Source organism: Drosophila busckii, chromosome X (genome assembly GCF_011750605.1).
Source record: "Drosophila busckii strain San Diego stock center, stock number 13000-0081.31 chromosome X, ASM1175060v1, whole genome shotgun sequence".
NCBI classification, from domain to species: Eukaryota; Metazoa; Arthropoda; class Insecta; order Diptera; family Drosophilidae; genus Drosophila; species Drosophila busckii.
Window position 1 is genome coordinate 8,938,175 of NC_046608.1, and position 18,804 is coordinate 8,956,978.

Below are 18,804 nucleotides of genomic sequence, written 5' to 3' on the forward strand. Positions count from 1 at the left end.
CACAGTTTTAGTAGGTTATAATAGATTTTATTAGAGGTTTATAATTCATATATGGATTTAAAAAGTTTTAATATAATTTTTTGCTAGTTCGATTGCAAAATAGCTGCAACTTGCAACACCAGCAAGGCTCATAAAAAAATAGACTAACTACAAGTCAGATTGAGGAATATATTTTTAAGAATTTAATTTTTTTTTAGAATAATTAATGCGCTTGCTTTAGAGTATTGCAGTTACAGCTGTTGCCAGCCAATGCGCCCTGTATATAAGTTTGTAAAAACACACACACACACACAAACACACGTATAAGTACAACATACACCAAATGTAAATAGAGCTTTGATGGGTTTGCTGTTTTTTAAATGGTTAGTTAAGAACAGGAAACTTTAGCATACAGAATATATATAGCCATATGCGTTTATGCATAAAAAGCAATCACTATATGTAGTGTACTGTGTGTATATGCATATTATTATTGGTTAAAGTTGCAATTGGAAACTCTTTTAATTTATTTGGAATCATTCACAACATGGCAAGTCTGATTCACTTTGAATATATTAGTGAGTTCATCTAACAGAGTCTCATATCGGTAGGCCACGCGAATTTCGGGCACATTGGTGCGAGTTATATCGTTGCCCATAATGCCATCCTCAAAGTAATGCATACCCAGCCACTGTTGTTTAATCTAAAATAGAAAGTGGAAAGCAGCGCTTGTAAGAGTTTTCAATTAGTGTTCGCAAAGTTACTCACATGATGTGGAAAACCACTCATAGTGACGCTATTGCGCGCCAGCTCGCACATGTCGCATGAGCTGAGCTTCCACACCTGCGCTGCAATGCTGTATTCCTCCATAAGAGGTTCCTGTGATTATAGAAAATAAACCATATTATAATTTTATCATACGCCGAAGCGGAAACTCATCTCGTAGCTTACCTTGGTGAAATGAAATTGCAGCGGGTCATCGGTAGACAAAGAGATAATCAAACCACGCGCTAAATATTCGGGCAAGGGATTGCGATGATAATTAAGAAACAGCGAATTATTCGAAAGCGGTGACATTGCTATGCCGATCTGTGTCAGATAATAAAGATACTGCAGCACTGGCACCTTGCGCAGCAGCAAGCCATGGGAAATGTTTTCGGCCATGAGAAAGCCACACACCAAATGCTGTACGGGTCCAGCCTCGCCACAATGTGGGCGCAGCACAAAAGTGTTCATGCCGCGTTTCCTAATTAAATTAAATAAAGATTATTAATACAAACATCTTGTGTGTGTTGGCCTCGTCTACTCACTCTCTAAACTTGTTCAACACAGTCATATTGGCATACATATAATAGATATAGTAGGCATATGGCGGATTATCCTCGATGGTCCATTCCTCGGGTCTCAGCACATCGCTATCAAACAGTGGATTCTCTGGCTTGGACTCATCATCCACAGAATCAAAGCCAATCACATATTGTAAGAAACGATTCAAGTTTGGATTCTCGCTGGGCTTATTGGTTGCTTCGAAAAGCGGCAAGAAAATATTATTGAGAATCTCCTGGAATGATGTCATCATTTTGTTGGATCTAAAGATGTCGAACAATCGAGGTATCTGTATTAGCCAACGTATATTTGTGCTATAGACATCATTATCAATGGCCCATTTGGCCAGCTTATTCCATTCATCTGGAGATTTGCCATAAATGGAAAGACGCAGCTCAGCGTTTTGATACTTTGACTCTTCCAGATCGAAGGCCACTTCCTTGATGATTTGTGCAAAGTATTTGCCATTCAAATAATTATCGGTTTTGAGAAAAACCTCACGCAGCCTGGATTCGCCAATGGGATTGTATTTGGAATTGAATTTATCAAAACGATGGAACGTATTGCGATCAGCATGCACGTCCAGCATATCAACGGTCAGATCGTAGGTAGTCAAGTTCATTGATTGAAAGACCTGTGCCAATGTCATGGGCTGTCCATTTGTAAAGGTGACCACCTCATCAGCGTTATTCTTCAGTGTCTTTTTAATGAAACGCAGCAAATGCTTCTGATTCATGCACGAGGCCGCGTGTATATGAGTATCCACCTTTCTGGTATTGTAGAAGTCCCGATGGGGCACAGCCTTCTGGGCGGCCAGCTCGCGTAGCTCATTGAGCAGCACATGCATTTGGTACTTGGATGACAAATAGCATAGACGCCGATAGCAAAACGATTTACTAATCAAAAGGAATGCAATATGAATGGGGAAGACTACTTAAATTTTAACTCAACATTACTTACAGTGGTCCATCGGCTATCATATTACACATGACCTGCATGTCATTAACAAATTCATTCATATCCGGATAGGGAAAATTCAAATCCTCTTTGCAATCCTGTTATAGCATAGAATTTTTATAAATCGCACTGTAATCTCAATTTCAAGTACATACCTTATCTACAAATACATGAAAGACGCCATTTACTGGCTTTATGACGTAGGTTTCATCTGGCACATATTCCACATCCCAGACATTATCCATTTTTGGATGCGGCGTCTTCGGATGCTGCTCTGCATAGTTGAAAGTAATGTTTCGAATTATTGTGTGTTGATAACACATTTGCATTTTTAGTGAACGTGCGTTACGTGCATTTTATATATAAAAAAAATGTACATAAATAAACAGTACATTAATATATAAGTATGTATATATGTATGTACATAACAGACACTTGCAATTAAGAACCAGTTAGTTGATTGTATACAAACTTGTTCTGATTTCAAGTTAATTAATATTTAAAAATGCTGGTTCTTCTTATCAAATGCGTCTATTATGCATGTACATCTATATTTGTCTGATTTGCTCGTTTTGCAGAGTTGTTGGTGACTATGTATATAACTTATTTTTGAAAGGCATTTCGTTTATACACTAACGGTAATGGTGTTGTACAAACAAGTGCTAGAATTTGAGTTGAATTTGTGAGAATTATGCTAAAAATCTATACAAAGTGCATGTCCTTTTCAGTAAGGATTATGCAGACTTAATAACGTAAATATTTTCTACAACAGCAGGAAACAAGAGTGGAAAGCGAGAAAGCGGGAAAGTGGAAAGCGCAGAGAGAACAACAAGCAACGGTAAATTATATTGTTAGTTGTGATAAACACACAAAATTACGTGCAATGCTTAATGTACAAACTTGAATGCTACGACACTCACACACATCAACACTTGTGAGCTTTTAAACATAACGGAAATTGTTTACGGTTTATTGCAGCGGTTATAAACGGTTATTAGCGGTAAAAACAATCATACAGAAAACAAAACAATGCAATTTAATGCTATTGAACCAAATATAACAAAAAACATTTCGCATTTTGCATTGATTATAAATATGTAACAGAGATAGATAGAAAGAGAGAGACAGTGACAGAGTGAGAGAGCGCAAACAAAGGAACATAACGATTTTTTGATTCGAAGCGTTTTGCAGCGGCGCTCGAATTACCTGTTAAGCTCGTCACACTCATTTTGCGAATTATGTCTATAAAAATATTAAAAAATAAAGTATAAAACAATATTTATGTATATATGGTATTCTATATGCAAGAAAAATATATTTATAAAGCAATAAAAACAACGAAAATAAACAATAAATAGAGCAGGAAGAAGAGCTGAGCTTCGCATTTGTTTGTTGGCGACTTGGGAATTTTATACAAATATACATACGTATAGACTACTTATAAATAAGGTACATATGTAAATGCAAACCATACAAAATAGAGTAGAATAAGACATGAGGCAGGAGCTAATAAATATTTATTGAGTGTGGACACGGCCGCAAATAGCGAGCAAGATATAAAAAAGAGAAACATACATAGGAGCTCTGTATGTAAAAATCATATATAAATATATATACGGAGAATAGATATAAAAGAGAACTGCAGTTCTGTAGTTCTGTAAGCGCATACAGCGCATAGTACTAAAATATCGATATTATCGATAACAAAGCAAGAACTGTAATATTTTTGTTTTGGTGCAACACAACACTGTCAAGAACTTAAGCTACATACATTCAGTTTGACTGTACAAGGGCAGGCAGAGCTGTTAGTTATTACTATGGCAGGCTTACCGGAAACCGATTTGGCTGGCAGGCGATCAAAGCGATCCTTGAGACGCACAGTCTTGAGAAAGCGTGATGTTGTGGTTGGAAATGATTGATCCGACATGGCCATGTAGTGAGCGCGCAAGCGCAGTGCCTCAATGAGCAGCGTGGAGGCACGCTCCAGATCCTCCAGCGGCACACCGCTGGTGTCCTCGCCCGAGACGGAGACACGTTGAAAATTGATGTCGGCATCGGTTTTGGGTGCTTCTTCGCTCGAGGCCAAGGCATCAAAGTCTGAGCTGCTGCGCATCAAAGGACTGGCCAAGCCTTGCGCGCGTGTATTCGTTGATTGCCTGTGAAATGGAAGAGAAAGCAAAGAAAGTTTTGTTATGCATATTTCATACAAATTGAATATTTGTTAGGTGTGCAGCATACTTAACAAATTGTTCTATAATGGGCTGATATTCGTAGGCACGACAGAAGCTATAGCCATCGTCGAGGAATGACATGTTGCACCAGAGACCTGGCGAACGAATGCGGCGTCGTTTGGTCTGCTCTACGCCACAGATCGATTTACAGTCGATACACTAATTCGACAATTGACCAATTGATTTATGAAAGCGCTCGCTCCGCCTTCGACTGATACTGATACTGATAGTGCGTTCTAATTTGCCAAAAGGGCACGCGATGCGCCTTTCAAACCCCCCGAACACAAAACAAACTTCACTTGCAACTTCAAGTGCCCACACAGCTGAGAAGGCGACAAAAGTTAAAACTAAGTTTGTCTACCGCTTGGCGTGTGGCACGAATAACAACAAGAGAGTGGAAGTGGAAGTGTAAAGGAGAGGGAGTGAAGTCGGCCTGGCTTGATTGCAAGTACTCAATGTCAGGCGTAGGTCGTTGGACAACAATTTGCTTAAAGACGCACACGCAAATGCAAAATACGTTAGCAACGCTTTAACCGGGCAACGGCTTGACGGGCACGGGCACGGGCACGGGCACGCGGGCGGACACAAGTTAAAAGGTAAAAGGTACGTGTAATGCAACAACGTTTGCTTTTGCTGTCGTAATGCGTATCGACAGCTTTATATGGATGCTCAAATTGTACTAAAAGGTGACGGCATCCGAAATACTCAAAAGCGTGGCAAGCGCGAAATGCCACGTTTTGTGGCGCTGCTGCTGCCCGAAATGGAAATGGAAATGGCGATGGTGGTGCTTTTAGCATTATGCCATAAGCTTCAACAACCAATGCACTGCTGGACAAAGCCGTCAACCGTCACCGTTGCCAACGTAGCCGTCGTCGTCGTCGTCGCTGTCTCTGTCACCGTTTGCCTAATGCAGTTCCATTCAAAATCAAAACGTGTCCAGCGTCGTCGTCGTCGTCGTTGACGCTTTGGCCCACTGGCTAAAGCAGCGGTGTTGTCTAGACACATACCTCCATGCCACGCCCACCTGCCTCTCTGTCATTCTCACCTCGGTAGGGTTGGCCCTGTCCTTGTCGTAGTTGTTTGGATTAGCAGCATGTCGAGTGTGTATATGAGTTCCCACTTTTGCTTTTGTCTCTACCGTAGTCTGGACAACACAATTGTCGTTCATTAGAGCGCTATACAAACGCTATGAAATATGCGCTCTGCTCACTGTTCGCTAATTAATTTATAAACAATACCGTACCGTCCCGTACCGTACTTACTTTTCATTTAGTTGTCGCTGTATTTGCAATTTCTTTTCAATCTGTTCAATGGGAAACTGCGGCACTTCATAGGGCGCCGAAATCTCATTGGTCAGCTCAGTATCAGCATCGGGCTTATCAGCGTCTGAGGCATCCGTTGTCGTATCACCTGTAATGGAAAAAACAACAATCGACATCATTAACATAACATTAAAAAATTAAAAACTATAGTAAATAGTTCTAGTCTATTGCAACTATAACTTGTGGCTGGCTGGCTGGCTTAACCTACTTATCGGTTCAAGCGAAGGCAACTTGTCTACATTGTACATGGAATGAATCGAATTGCTATTCATTTGCTCCATAACATTATCGCCAAAGAGCTTCGTGTCTACGCGCAGGCGATGCGCGCTGTCCATTCGATTGAAATTCATAACTGCAGTGACAGCAGTGCTGCTTGTGCTTTCTTTCTATATGTGGTCTCAACTTTTAACTGCAGCGCGCTCTCCAGTAAAGTAAACTGAACCTAGCACCGGCGATACATAAACTGAAAGCCGAGATTGCTTGCTAGACGTAACTGATACGTCCGTCGGCCACTTTAAGCGCGCGCGCGTCGAGTCGACGAGTAGTCCAACACTCAATATTCAAAACAAAATGAAAACAGCAAAACATGAAACAGAAGTTATAAATAAATGACGTTCGACTATGCCCAAAAGAGAGTGAGAGACAAGACATTAAAATGACAGGCGATCAGAGATAAGGCCCCGAACCTATAACTGGAACTGCATCGATAGTCAACACGAAGTTGCAATACTCTGTGCTTAACACGTAAACAAAAATGGAAACAAAAGTAAATGGGACTTTCTTTTTTTTTGCGATTTTCTAGCCACATTACGGATAAAATTCCGCCAAAAGCAGTTCAAATCACCATTTATTCCGTTCGTGTGCGAAATCAATTTGAAATTGTCAACAAAAACAATTGACAATATGTTAGAACTAAATTATAAACTATGGAGCGAAAGGCAATATCAAAGATTATAGATTGCAATCTTTGCTTGAATTCAATTTACATATGTATGTTCCTCACTCGCTCTCAACTTTCTCACTCTCTTTGAGTAGTTATGACTGCCGGTGTCAGACCGAGGAACAAGATAAAGAGTGTTGGGCATCAAAAGTTGTTTGAAACGCTGCATGACGCCAACTCAAACAGACACAGAGACAAGTATCCCGCTGATAAACAGCAATAGCGATAGAAAAAAAGACGTTAAGCGTTTATCCGGCTAACATAAACTGTTCCGCGGAGAAGACGTCAGAGGAAGCAAAGTGTGTGAGATGCGTGTGAGTCTCGTTGTGTCTGCATCATTGGGATGCGGATTCACTTACAGTCACAGAATTCGCCTTGCCTAATGGGTGGCTTGTTGGTTGCTTTTGTTGCTGTTTTGGTTGGCATGGGTCTGTGCAAAAGAGGAGGCGTCTCACTGACTGTGCTGGATGCCTTCGAGTGTCGTTTGACAGTGGTTAGGGGACCGTCATCATAGGAATCTTCCGTTGCACGTCGTTCCACATTGTCGGCGTTGCCAATGATACCACGAGATGCCATCACGGTAATCAGCTGATCTCGATTGCTAATCACAGCAGCTATAATAACTCGGCTATTGGGTACTCGACTGTTTGTGTGTGTGTGTGTGTGTTGTGTGTGTGTGTAATTTTACATAAATTTTTGCAACATTAAACAATAAACATTTGAATGAAACACTGCGTAAAATTTATAAAATATTCAATTTAGCCAGCTATTTACTATTGTTACTTCTCTCACACACACACACAAGCACATATATATCTATATATAGTATATATATATTTTAAGTCGTAGTAACTTGACAATATATTTATTTTTGTTCGCAGTTTGAAACGATTTTTGATACTAATTGCAACGCAATTCGATTAATGTTGTTCGTCTTGCTTGTTGGGAATGCGTTTTATTGTTGTTGTTCGTTTTTTTTTCTTTTTTCTTTTTTTGGCACCGGCAATATGTTTTCATCCAAAGTTTATACACCGTCTGAAGTTGAGCAACTCAAGTTTGTTTTGTTTTGGCTGGCGAGAGTGATAAAATAAACTCACAGAGCTTTTTTCGTTTCTCACAAATACTCAGTGATCCCATTTAGAAGGCAAAGCTTTTCTATTTTCCTCACTCATAGACGCACACAAGTTACATATATATAAATTAGATCAACAAAAAAATAAACATGCATATAGTATACATATATATATATATGTATATGAACATATGTTGTCCAGTCAAAATGCTGATCGTGCGCAAAAAGCTAAAGTCGGGTATATGTAGTGGAAATTCTTTAAAAATAATTTTGAAAGTGAGCTATTAATTGTAAATTATTGTAGTCAGCAGTTTTAACAATTTTTAATAGTTGCAACATTTTTGAGAATTAATCTACAGGCTTAGAAATTCGTTAATACTGATCAAAGTATTCTTTTTGCTATTATTTATTAATAATATTTATTGATTGAATTGATTTTAATATTTATAGAACTAAAAAACGTTCTTTGAATGAAAATCAAAATATTGCTATATGATTTAATAAATTTAATGATATTTATATTTCAAGTGCTTTGTGCTTTAAATTCTTAAAATTGCTAAAAGAAATATCTACTTAGCAATAAATTCTAGTGCTTGATAGAGCTTTTGAGTATTTAGTAACCAAATCAATGCTAATAGCGTTAACTAAATAAAAAGTCATTGTTAAAAGCCAGAGACGAACATTTGTCGGGTCTATATAAATTAGCATTGAGCTGTTAACGAGCAGCGCAGCTGCATACAGAGATACAATGCATGTATGTATGTGTGTGTAATATATGATGACTCTATAAGTCAAAAACATATTCGCAGTTCAACTTTTGCAAGTCATTGGCAGTTCATTTGCCTTGTTTTGTTGTTGAGCATTAATATTGATATATACATTGTACATATATATTTTTATTCTTATGCACATACATGCAAACATATGTATAATATATATTATCTGCTTGCTATTATTGTTGTTCTGTTTTATTTTTGGCTAAGCAATTTGTTGGCGCCGCACATGTTGTTGTTGCTCTTATTAAATTTATTGACCGCACCTCAATTGATATTTATTAAAATGTCAACTATTGCTTTCATTTTTTTGCATTGCATTGCATAATATTTGTTTAAGCTATTACTATATATAGCAGCTTTTGCTACTTGGTGTTTGCCTAGGCACTGATATTTGTCAACTGAAAATTAATTTGGAGCATTTGACAGCAGACAGCGCTGCTTATTACTCTTACAAATATTAGCAACTTTAACTGAACTTAACTCAACACTGACTTAACTACTCTGCATAATTTTAATTAAAGTTGCAACTAATACTATTCATTTATTTACTTACTGGCAATACAGTAAAAATAATTTTGAAATTAATAAACAATTAACAATAAAAAAAACGAGTAAGCAAAACTTTCCTATGCAAATTCTAGGGTATATCGCAATTTAGAGCTAAGCAGCGAGCACTAAACAATTGATTTGAGCGTGACTAACTGCCGTTAAATATTTACAAAGAGCACACACACACACACACATACAAAAGAGCGCGGAGATTAGCACAAACGTGAGCGTCATCATCAAAGAGTAGTAAAAGTGAAAGAGAGCGAGCGCGACTCTGCTTAAGCTTAAGCACTAATCAGCTTTAAATACGAAAACAAAAGAGCATACGTATAATTATTGTGAGAACTTTTTTCATTATTTATTTATTTATTGTTGTAGCTAATGTTTTTATTATTACGGGCAATTGAATCCCTGACCTTTACCAAGTGACCGATTTGAAATATTCCGGCAGCAATTACTCATCGGTTTATTTATTTATTTGCCATATCACTTAATTGTAGTGGACAGCACAATTATGATGAAATGCGTGTGTAAATAATAGACAAATATGTAGTAAAATGAATTGCAGCAGGTGGACAAGATCTCAAAAAGAAAAGTAAATTCATATATGTATGTATTACACATAAAATAAAATTATACAAAGCATACAACACAAATGTTTCAATTTTATACTGCGTAGTGCCTATTTATATCAAAAAGTAAAATTGACGGCTAAATAAACAGCTTGTTGTTCAAAGTTGTGGCTTCGGCGACTATTTGCATTATACTTATAGAATTGATTGCTATGATTATCAAGTACTATAGTTAACAATGCTGTCTGCAAAAGCTAGTTAATTCATATAGTGCTTGCTTTATTTCTAAAGCCGTCAAAGAGCTAATGATAAGCTGCTACAAATTCAAAGGGGCAGATAACACACACACATGAACACGCACACACACATGCACATGGAGTGCAAAAGAAGGCAACAAAGTAAATGAGAACATGAATGGGAGCTAGGGAGTTTAAAGGCCACGTAATGTTGCTATTGCTTTTTGATTTGACGTGCTGAAAAAAGATTCAAAATCAGCTCATTAAAAATAAAAGCCAGCAATTTGTGCTTGTTAAAGTTGTTTACTTAGGCTTTGGTTCAATTTAAATTTAGAACGCATAATCAACAGTATCTAATCTGCTACTGTAGAGTTAAATTTTGTTTTTTAAAGGATTTATGCCCTACAGATAAGATTATAATGACTTAACGTGTTACTAAATATCAGCAGCTTTGTAATTTACTTTAACTACCTGCAAGCAAATGTTGACTCACACACACACACACACACACACAGTCGACTGCATTTTCTTAGTCAGCTGTGTTTGTGTGCTCATTGACAACCAATTAACTAAATGGTTTTGTCTGTTGCTTCTTCTACCACATACTCTCGACTTCTTTTGACATATAATACGTGCCTGTCCGAGATGTTGTATGCCCAACCCAAATGGCAGCAAATATAACATTTCGCAATTGTTGGAAATGTTTGCTTAAAAATAGCTTTAATTTGGAAAGTGCTGCACTGAAACAGCTTTTCTAGTAAACGAAGCTACACACTAGGCTAGGGGATGCGGCATGGGCTTGAGGTAAATGTATGTACACACCCCCTCATTAAAAAAAAGAAAAACGCCAGCCGCTTTGTCCGGTTTTTAGTCTGACTTTCTTTCAAGCATTCACACACTCACACACACGCACACATATCCATAAACGTATGTACATAGTAATTGTCCATTATTTGCACTTACACGTTTTACGCTTCTCTATGGTTCTCATACTGCTCATGTCCATGTCCATTTCGACATCCGTGTCAAAGCCAAAGCTCTGATAGCCCTTTGCACTCAATGCATCCTCGTAGCTTTGCATGCTGCTCCTACTTTTGAACTTGTAAACACACACTCACAGGCACCAACACACACATACACCCACGCGCCGGCTTTGTCTGTTTTGTTTGTTCACTGCGTTGAGCTTTTTTTTTTTTGTTTTTCTTTTGGTTTGTGCGTTTTTTGTGCCTTGAACTTGGTGCTGGTGTCGTCACCTCAAAGTGTTCCAATTTCCACCTCCTCTCTCCTTACACACTAGTATTATTGCAATTCGCTTAATTGCACACTCTTTGTGAATGTAAATAATTGTATTGCACTTATAGCTTCACACACAACAATGTATAAAAAACAAAACAAAATTCAACAATAATACTGCCGTGTAATATGCGCAATCAAATAAACACTTTGAGCTGCAATGTAAAATACGTTGCTTCAGCCAAAGAACTTTGTGTTTTATTTCATTTTTTCCGGTTTCAATTGCCGCGTGGATGACAGTGTGTTGCTCGCATCATACCAACTAACGGCAAATGCAACTTTTTGGCGCACAGCTGATATTTTTAAATTAACGACATGACAGCTGAGAATTCAAGCAATTCGCGCTGCTTAGCTTTGTACTTTGCTGATATTGGTAATACTTATGAGCGTTAAAAATATTTGAGATGGTTAGGTCACAACTAAATTCGGTATGTAAATGGAATTTAGCTTTTTTGCAACATGTCACAAGCTAATTGCTATATTACACACATGCTTCTAACAAACTGTTAACAGTTGGATATTTGAATCTTCAAAAAATGTATGCTGAATTTTTATGAATCTCTGAGGCTTAGCTTTATCATAGTCTCAGTTGTTGTTGTTGTCATTGAAGCAACCTTTTTCGAAAACTTTACATTTCTAAAAGGGTTAACTTACAATCCACACGTTATAGAAAATATAAATAGTTGAATTCTAATAAAAAAAAAAAAATAAAAATACAAAAAGTAAATATAAGCAAAATTGTACGCGTTTCTTTAGCTTTAGTTAATTATCGAGCGGTATCTAACAACAATTTCTGAGTTTAATAACAAAATATGAGCGATAATCAGTACCAGGTGAAGATAGGCGCCGAGTCGGCATTGGCTAGCCTGGTAGAGCATGCCAGACGCCTCCAGCTGAGCAGCGTGACCAGCATACCAGCTCATATGGGAAGGCTTCAGCAAGCGGCTGCTCGCGGAGTGGGCGTTGAAACAAACGATGCAGCTGCAAGCTCCAAAAAATCGAAGGCGTCCAGTGGCTCCAACTCCAATCAACGCAATACGCTTACCACGTTTAGGAAAGCACGAAAGCAAGAAACTGAACCAACACCACCGCCGCCATCGCCACGCGATCAATGTCTAATAACTGAGCTAAGAGATGAGTATATGGAGGTGGATGAGCTGCTTGACAAAATGCTAGTGGATGCCACACGCCTGAACCAGGAGGTGCTCTACTGCTCACAGCATCAACGCGATCTGGCACTGGTGCAAGAAATTGAGCTGGAGACCACCACGCGCTCATTTGATTCTATATTCGAAGCCATATGCGCTGAATGCTCCAGCTCAGAGATGCAAGAGATGATGCAGCGCTGTTACTCTGTACTCGAGCGCTCCAATCAGCGTGCGCACAAGCAGGCAGATCTGGGACCATTAAGCCAGCTGCCCAATGAGCTGCTCGACATGGGCAGCTGGAGTGAGAGCACCAACTCTGAGCCGGACAGTTCTACTGACAAAGAGAACCATTAGTTTATTTGTCAGATTTGGTTGTCTTTCACATCAATAAATAAAAAAAATAAACTAACAGATTATATTATCTCGTTGCCAATTGGGCTAAAATGTATTAGTTATAAACAGCTATTAATTTTTTAAATACGATTAGTTTGTCTTAAGCTTTGGTTGCAGTGTGACCAAGTGACGACGCCTGGATAGCGCCAGTGTCCAACAGATGATCCACAGCGGCAGGAATACAGTGCTGACAGCGAAATAAAGCCAATTGCCATAGATCTGCAAATACGAACAATTTATAAATATAGTAGGATGTAGTCAAATTGCATCTCAGCTTGCTTGGTAGTTTACCACTGAATCAATAAGCGCATAGGTGGTGGCGTCCATAGCAGCGGTGCCGGCGCGAAGCAGCAACTGCTGCCAAGTGAGCTCTGGAAACTGATAGAAACTCATGATTAGCACAATACCATAAATTATCACCAGCGGGTTGAGCAGCAGCGTCCAGAGACGCGTCAGCTTGTTGAGACTGAATTTGCTTTTGGCGTCTGTGTTCAAAGCAATCACAGCTGGCATGGAGATCACAGCTATAAAGAAGCCCAGCGAAAAGTTGAGCAGACCCACAACAATTAGAGCGCAGCCATAGATGAGTAGCAGGCCCACGTGCAGCAGCTCGAGACCGCCAGGTGGCAGCACAACGATGAAAGGCATAACAAAGCCAATCAAGGTGAGTGCGACCAGTATGGAGGTGGTTAGTGGTGCTGCGCTTAGTGGCATGTCCAGAAAGAATTGCTTTAGTGGCAGCACATTGCCCAAATAGCCCGTAAACAGAGCAGCAGTTAGATAAATCAATACGGGACCATATGGCAGCGACAGTTTGCCATTCTCTGACTCGGGCTCAGTCTTAGCGTCTGGGCTTACGTCAATAGTGGACCATATTAGGTAGGCCTTGATGAAGCTGCAGGCGACAAGCGCCACCAGCGCTGGCATATAATCGCCTATGGATATATAACGATCGTTATGCACAATCACATAGAAAAAGAAACTCTGATGAAAGCGCTCCAGCAGATTGTTTAGACTGCGTGCAATGCCTTCAATAGCTTGTAGCAGTGGTATAGCCGCTGAGCCGGGACTGGTCTTGACATTGGTATTAGTGACACGTTTGGCAGCCGCTATGGTCAAAGCATCAATGCGATAACGATGAAAGAGTCCATGATTGCCATTAGGCACGCCAGTTGACTGTGAGGCCAGCATGGTTAACATTTGGCGTAGGTTCTGCTCAAAGTTGGACAGATTGCTGCGGCGCTTCTTACGCGGCGTTTGCTTATAGCCCGAGCTGACGCCCTCGCGTGCCATAATGCGCTGCACCAAATTGAACATATCCAGATTGGGCAGCTTGCCATTCAAGCCCTCAATCTTGACATCAATGTAATCTACATAATAACATAACATGAGCACAGCACAATTAAATAATAATTGCAAATTAACAACAAACCAATTTCAAAGTCCTGCACTTCAATATTCAAAGCAGCCTGCAACGAGCCAGCGCGTGCAGGCAAGTTGCCTGGATTTAAGAAAGAATGATCCGCAACGTTGTCGCCATCATGATAGGCCTCTAACCAGGCCTGCATGCCCAGCTGCTCTTGCTCGGTGACTAAAAATATCAAGTCCTTGGCCCAATAGTTTTTGCCTAAAAAGCAAGACTGTAATTAAGCTTCAGAGTAAAGTATTATGTTAACTTACGTCTGGCAAAATCAGCAAAGGCCAGCAAGAGCGGCACGCTGGGCGTTATGTCGACATCCACTGAGTTGGGTGCACGATAGGGTGCAGAAAACACAATGCCCTCAGTGGAGCCAATGCGTGGTGCACGTAATATGCCATAGACATTCTTGCCATGGAACTCTTTGCCATTGCCAAAGGGATAACGCAACGTAAAATTATGCACATGTGTCTCAAGGCCAAACTCATTAAATTTAGCTGCAATCCAAGCATGCGGTGTAGTGGCCTGATGATCCTTGCGCTCGCGTTGCAGTTCCTCCAACAGCTGCACCGCCAATCGATTGGCATCTATGCGTATTTCAGGATATACCAGACCTATATATGCACAACTTGACATGATGTATGCACGTATATTTTCACACAATATCCACTTACCTGGCGATAGTGCATTCTCTGATAAGTAGGTGCCGTGATTGAACTCGGGAAGCGCCAGGCAGAGAAACCAGACCACGCCCGCTGTATAGAATGCGTAGCATACCTTACGCACATGCTTGGCGAGATTATCCACAAGCTTGTTATTCGACGACAGCGACGGATCAGATAATAGACCCATTTTTCGAACTATAACTATATAGTTGCCATAAAACAAGACAAGCAACAAACGAAATTCAGCCGGTTCAAACTAGGGCTGCACACGTTAAAGGCGACAAGTCGATAAGCACAACTTCAGTTATCGGGTACTATCGATACCTTTGTCGTGTTTCTTTTTAAATTGAAGTTAAGCGGCACATTGTAAGTTGATTAAAATTATGGTCAGACCCAAATATAATTAAATTGACCCTTCAATTGACGCCCTCATTAATAAAATGAACTCTAATTTTGGGAGGTCATTCACACATTTACTATGTTCATTGTTAAAAAACGAAAACTATATTGCTGTTTAATAACAAAGCCAACTTTAATTTATTTCTCTTACTCATCATATTATTATATTAGGAAAAAAAAAAAAAATTGTTGTCTATTTATACCTTTCCACGAACATAATGGAATCTAAAACTCATCAATAGCATTTGTCTTAATAAGCGCTTCTGGTGGTGCTGGTAGGATTGGTAGCGGCGTTTGTGGTGGTGTCTGCCTGTACTGAGGAGAACAGATGGCATGCACAGATTGAGCATTATGTGGCTTCCAGACCAGAAAATTAGAATCTATAGTTAGCTTGGGCCGTCTAAACTGCGGCAGCCTTAGATGATCATTAATGGTCTTTGCAGTGACACAAATAACATGCTGACCCTTCCAGTATTTGATCATTTTCATAGACTGCAGCGTATAGATGATGTCCTCCTGGGTAATGCCGCTGGCCTCACTCAGCTCCTTGATAGTGGTGGTCTCAGCATTGCAGCGTCGCTTCATCAGGGCCAGCAGCGTATAGGCCCAATAGCTGCGATAGCTGAGGCGACCCAGATCTGAGAGAGGATTCTCTGGACTGCCAATAATGCCCTCTTTGCGTGACAGCTCGTAGCTAAAGGCAATCAATAGCTTGCCATAGCCTTTGCGCTGATATGGCGGCAACACCAGAATGCATGCCACATTATTGTTCTCCAGTGATTTCTTCTCCTTGGAAAAATAGCCCACAATATGGCTCCCCTGGCGGTCAATCTCGCAGAGGACATAGAAGAAGAAGGGGTCCATATCAAAATAGAGCGCCTTGTGATCCAAAAACAGTTTGGCCATAAGACACAGCAGCTGACAGTAGAGCTGCTCCTCCATTCCATTTACCTCATAAATGGAAAGCGTGCCCTTGCGATAAATCTCTTTCCCAGGCGGATGTCGTCGCTTACAGTTGGCAAGATGCAGATTATAGGTGTCCTCAACACGCATGTACTTTAGACAAAACTCGCAGACATATAATGTACGCGTCTTGCCATATTCACCGGGATATGGACTGAAGTACCAGGTGTCGATCTCAAAAGCTCCAAATTGCAGCTTATCAATGTATTTGATTTTGGTTATCAGCTCATGCTCCTTCTCCAGTGCCGCCTGCGAGGCTGTCAGATCTGTATGGCACCTCTGCACATGATTAATGGCATCATAGCGTCGCTTTTGATAGCGTGTCATCTTGCGATCGCTATAATCATAGCCATTGTTCTCATTGGCTGACAAATAGTAGTCCCTTGGCAGTCGCCTGCGTCGGCGATGTGGGACGACCGCCGTAGATGCTTTAGCAGCAGCAGCAACATTGGCAGCGGCGGCGGCGGCTGCAAACGCCATCTTCTTAGCCTGGGAACTTGTGCTGGCCTCCTCGCTAAGCGGAAAGTCATCAAGGTTTATGTTAACGCCACCCAAATCTTCGGCATTTGTTGAAATACGATGGCGAGCAACCCACTCATCCAGGCGGCGATTGAGACCCACATAGTGCACATAGAATTCATTGGGTGAGATGCAATCATAATCGGTGTTGCGTGACTGCAACACTTGGCCGACATGCACGGTGCCATCGGATCTGCGTACATAGTAGATTTTCTCTGGATCTTTACTTACATCCTTATAATCTGTGCTTTCATCGCTGCTGCTATCGCTATCGTTGTCGTCAGGTGGCACATATCTGACAAGCGCCATTGCAAGGTTCTCATCTGTCTCTTCTTTTACAACTATCTCCCCTTTCACAGCTGTCCCCTCTTTCCCATCATCTTCATTCTCTGTGGCCGTCATAGTGTCATGCGATGAGCTGTCGTAGCCTATAACGCTCTCGTTATCATCACTGTCGCTGTCGCTTCCGCTGCCACTGTCGCTGCCACTACCACTGCCGCTGTCGCTGCCACTTCCACTGCTGTCGCTACCGCTGTTGGATTCATCGCTGCCACCCGAGATGCTCTCAACTTCCTCGTTCAACTCATTAATTGTAGTTTTTTGCTTTTGTTGTTGTCGTTGTTCGAGTTTCTTTCGTCTCATTCGTTCTTCGTATTCTTGCTGCTCAATTTCATATTGCATCTGCATCTCATTATGCTTTCGCTGTTGCTCCTCAAGGAGCTCAGCTCTCATTTCCCGGTAGCTTATCTGTTTGTTTACCGGTGGCGGCGTCTCGACACTGCTGCGTGGCGACTCGTCAAAGCTGCGCAGCGATTCGTCCACGCTGCGTGGCGATTCGTAGCAAGTGCGTTTTGCTGGCAGCTGCTCAGCTTCATCTTCGCCATCATCGTCAATGCTGCGCGGTGATTCGTAGCTAGTACGTTTTGCAGGCAGCTGCACGGCTTCCTCTTTGACCTCATTTGTCGCAACCTCTGGCGAGGCGGGCATTTCGGCCACGTGTTCGGTGTCCGCTTCCACATCTGACTCTGCATCAGAACCTCCATCTGATTCTGCATCTGAGCCTCCATCTGAATCACCATCTGAACCTCCTTCTGAATCTCCATCTGACTCTCCATCTGAATCTGCACCTGAATCTTCACCTGAATCTGCACCTGAATCTTCACCTGAATCCTCACCTACTTCCTCATCTGCATCTGCATTCACATCAGGTTCCGGAGCGACATCCAACTCTACATCCGCACCCACATCCAACTCTACATCCGCACCCACATCCAGCTCTACATCCGCACCCACGTCCAACTCTACGTCCGCACCCACATCCAACTCTACATCCGCACCCACATCTTCATGCAGATGCGGATGCTGATGCAGATGCGGATGCGGATCTATATCCATATCATTTTGTTGTGCTTGGATGGGAAAATCCTGTGTGACTGTGTCGTCATTAGCACTGCTAGAATCATCGACTTTAATATCACTGCTACTGCCAATAATGTCACTCATGCAAAGCACTGTTTCCGGTGAGTGCTCATCGTTGGGGTCGGAGCCGGATGATGATGTGCCGCTGCGCTTGCTGCTGCCAGAACTGCTGGTGCTGCTATCCTCTTCCTCCGTATCATCCGAAATTGGACTGAGATTAGGTGCTAGTGTGACCTCAACGGTGCTCGGTTCGGCTGCTAGCGTCCTTTCCATTTGCTCTGGGGTCTCAGTTATTTCCATGGACTGCTCTCCCTCATTTGTGCCAGTATTTTCTGGAGATATATTAGTTTCTGGGGATATACTACTATTTGGAGATATACTCTCTGGGCTACTGCCTTCCTCCTCAGGCGATGAACGTTCGTCATCGGCTGCCGGCGTGCGCGGCGCATTTTCATTTTCGTCAATTACGTCGTTGTCGCTCTCAGGACTGCTTCCTTCTGATGACGAGGAATGCTGCTCTTCGACTGCATCCAACTCCGTGTCAGACATTTTATAAACGTGATTTACTTTAGTTTAATGGTTTCGCGAAATAAACAAACTTTTAATGCAACGCCAAACTAACAAAAAA

The 18,804-nt window shown here is 41.1% G+C and overlaps 4 protein-coding genes across 10 annotated transcripts; 1 reads left to right on the plus strand and 3 right to left on the minus strand.

Moving 5' to 3' along the window:
- Positions 1-46: 46 nt before the first annotated feature.
- On the minus strand, positions 47-11,419 carry LOC108606307 (AMP deaminase 2). Of its 7 annotated transcripts, none has more exons than XM_017996300.2 (10): positions 7,115-7,475; positions 5,756-5,903; positions 4,093-4,418; positions 3,469-3,504; positions 2,418-2,536; positions 2,266-2,360; positions 1,290-2,201; positions 931-1,225; positions 748-858; positions 47-682 (listed from the first exon to the last, which is right to left on the minus strand). In XM_017996300.2, the coding sequence occupies exons 1-10, from the start codon at positions 7,329-7,331 to the stop codon at positions 506-508; spliced, it is 2,436 nt and encodes an 811-aa protein (XP_017851789.1). In that variant the 5' UTR covers positions 7,332-7,475; the 3' UTR covers positions 47-505. The 7 variants fall into 7 exon arrangements, with proteins under 7 accessions (XP_017851789.1, XP_017851791.1, XP_017851796.1 ...); XM_017996302.2 differs by lacking the exon at positions 7,115-7,475 and adding an exon at positions 6,024-6,180; XM_017996303.2 differs by lacking the exon at positions 7,115-7,475 and adding an exon at positions 10,924-11,419 and having other exon boundaries at positions 49-682.
- Positions 11,420-12,065: 646 nt separating this feature from the next.
- Positions 12,066-12,755, plus strand: LOC108605029. The gene has a single exon (XM_017994596.1). It carries the CDS (start codon positions 12,066-12,068, stop codon positions 12,753-12,755), a length of 690 nt encoding a protein of 229 aa, XP_017850085.1.
- A 69-nt stretch (positions 12,756-12,824) lies between these two features.
- On the minus strand, positions 12,825-15,227 carry LOC108606445 (glycosylphosphatidylinositol anchor attachment 1 protein). Its single transcript, XM_017996559.2, has 5 exons — positions 14,886-15,227; positions 14,475-14,825; positions 14,227-14,421; positions 13,086-14,164; positions 12,825-13,013 (listed from the first exon to the last, which is right to left on the minus strand). The coding sequence occupies exons 1-5, from the start codon at positions 15,061-15,063 to the stop codon at positions 12,885-12,887; spliced, it is 1,932 nt and encodes a 643-aa protein (XP_017852048.1). The 5' UTR covers positions 15,064-15,227; the 3' UTR covers positions 12,825-12,884.
- Positions 15,228-15,425: 198 nt separating this feature from the next.
- On the minus strand, positions 15,426-18,781 carry LOC108606444 (dentin sialophosphoprotein). The gene has a single exon (XM_017996558.2). It carries the CDS (start codon positions 18,723-18,725, stop codon positions 15,501-15,503), a length of 3,225 nt encoding a protein of 1,074 aa, XP_017852047.1. The 5' UTR covers positions 18,726-18,781; the 3' UTR covers positions 15,426-15,500.
- Positions 18,782-18,804: the final 23 nt, after the last annotated feature.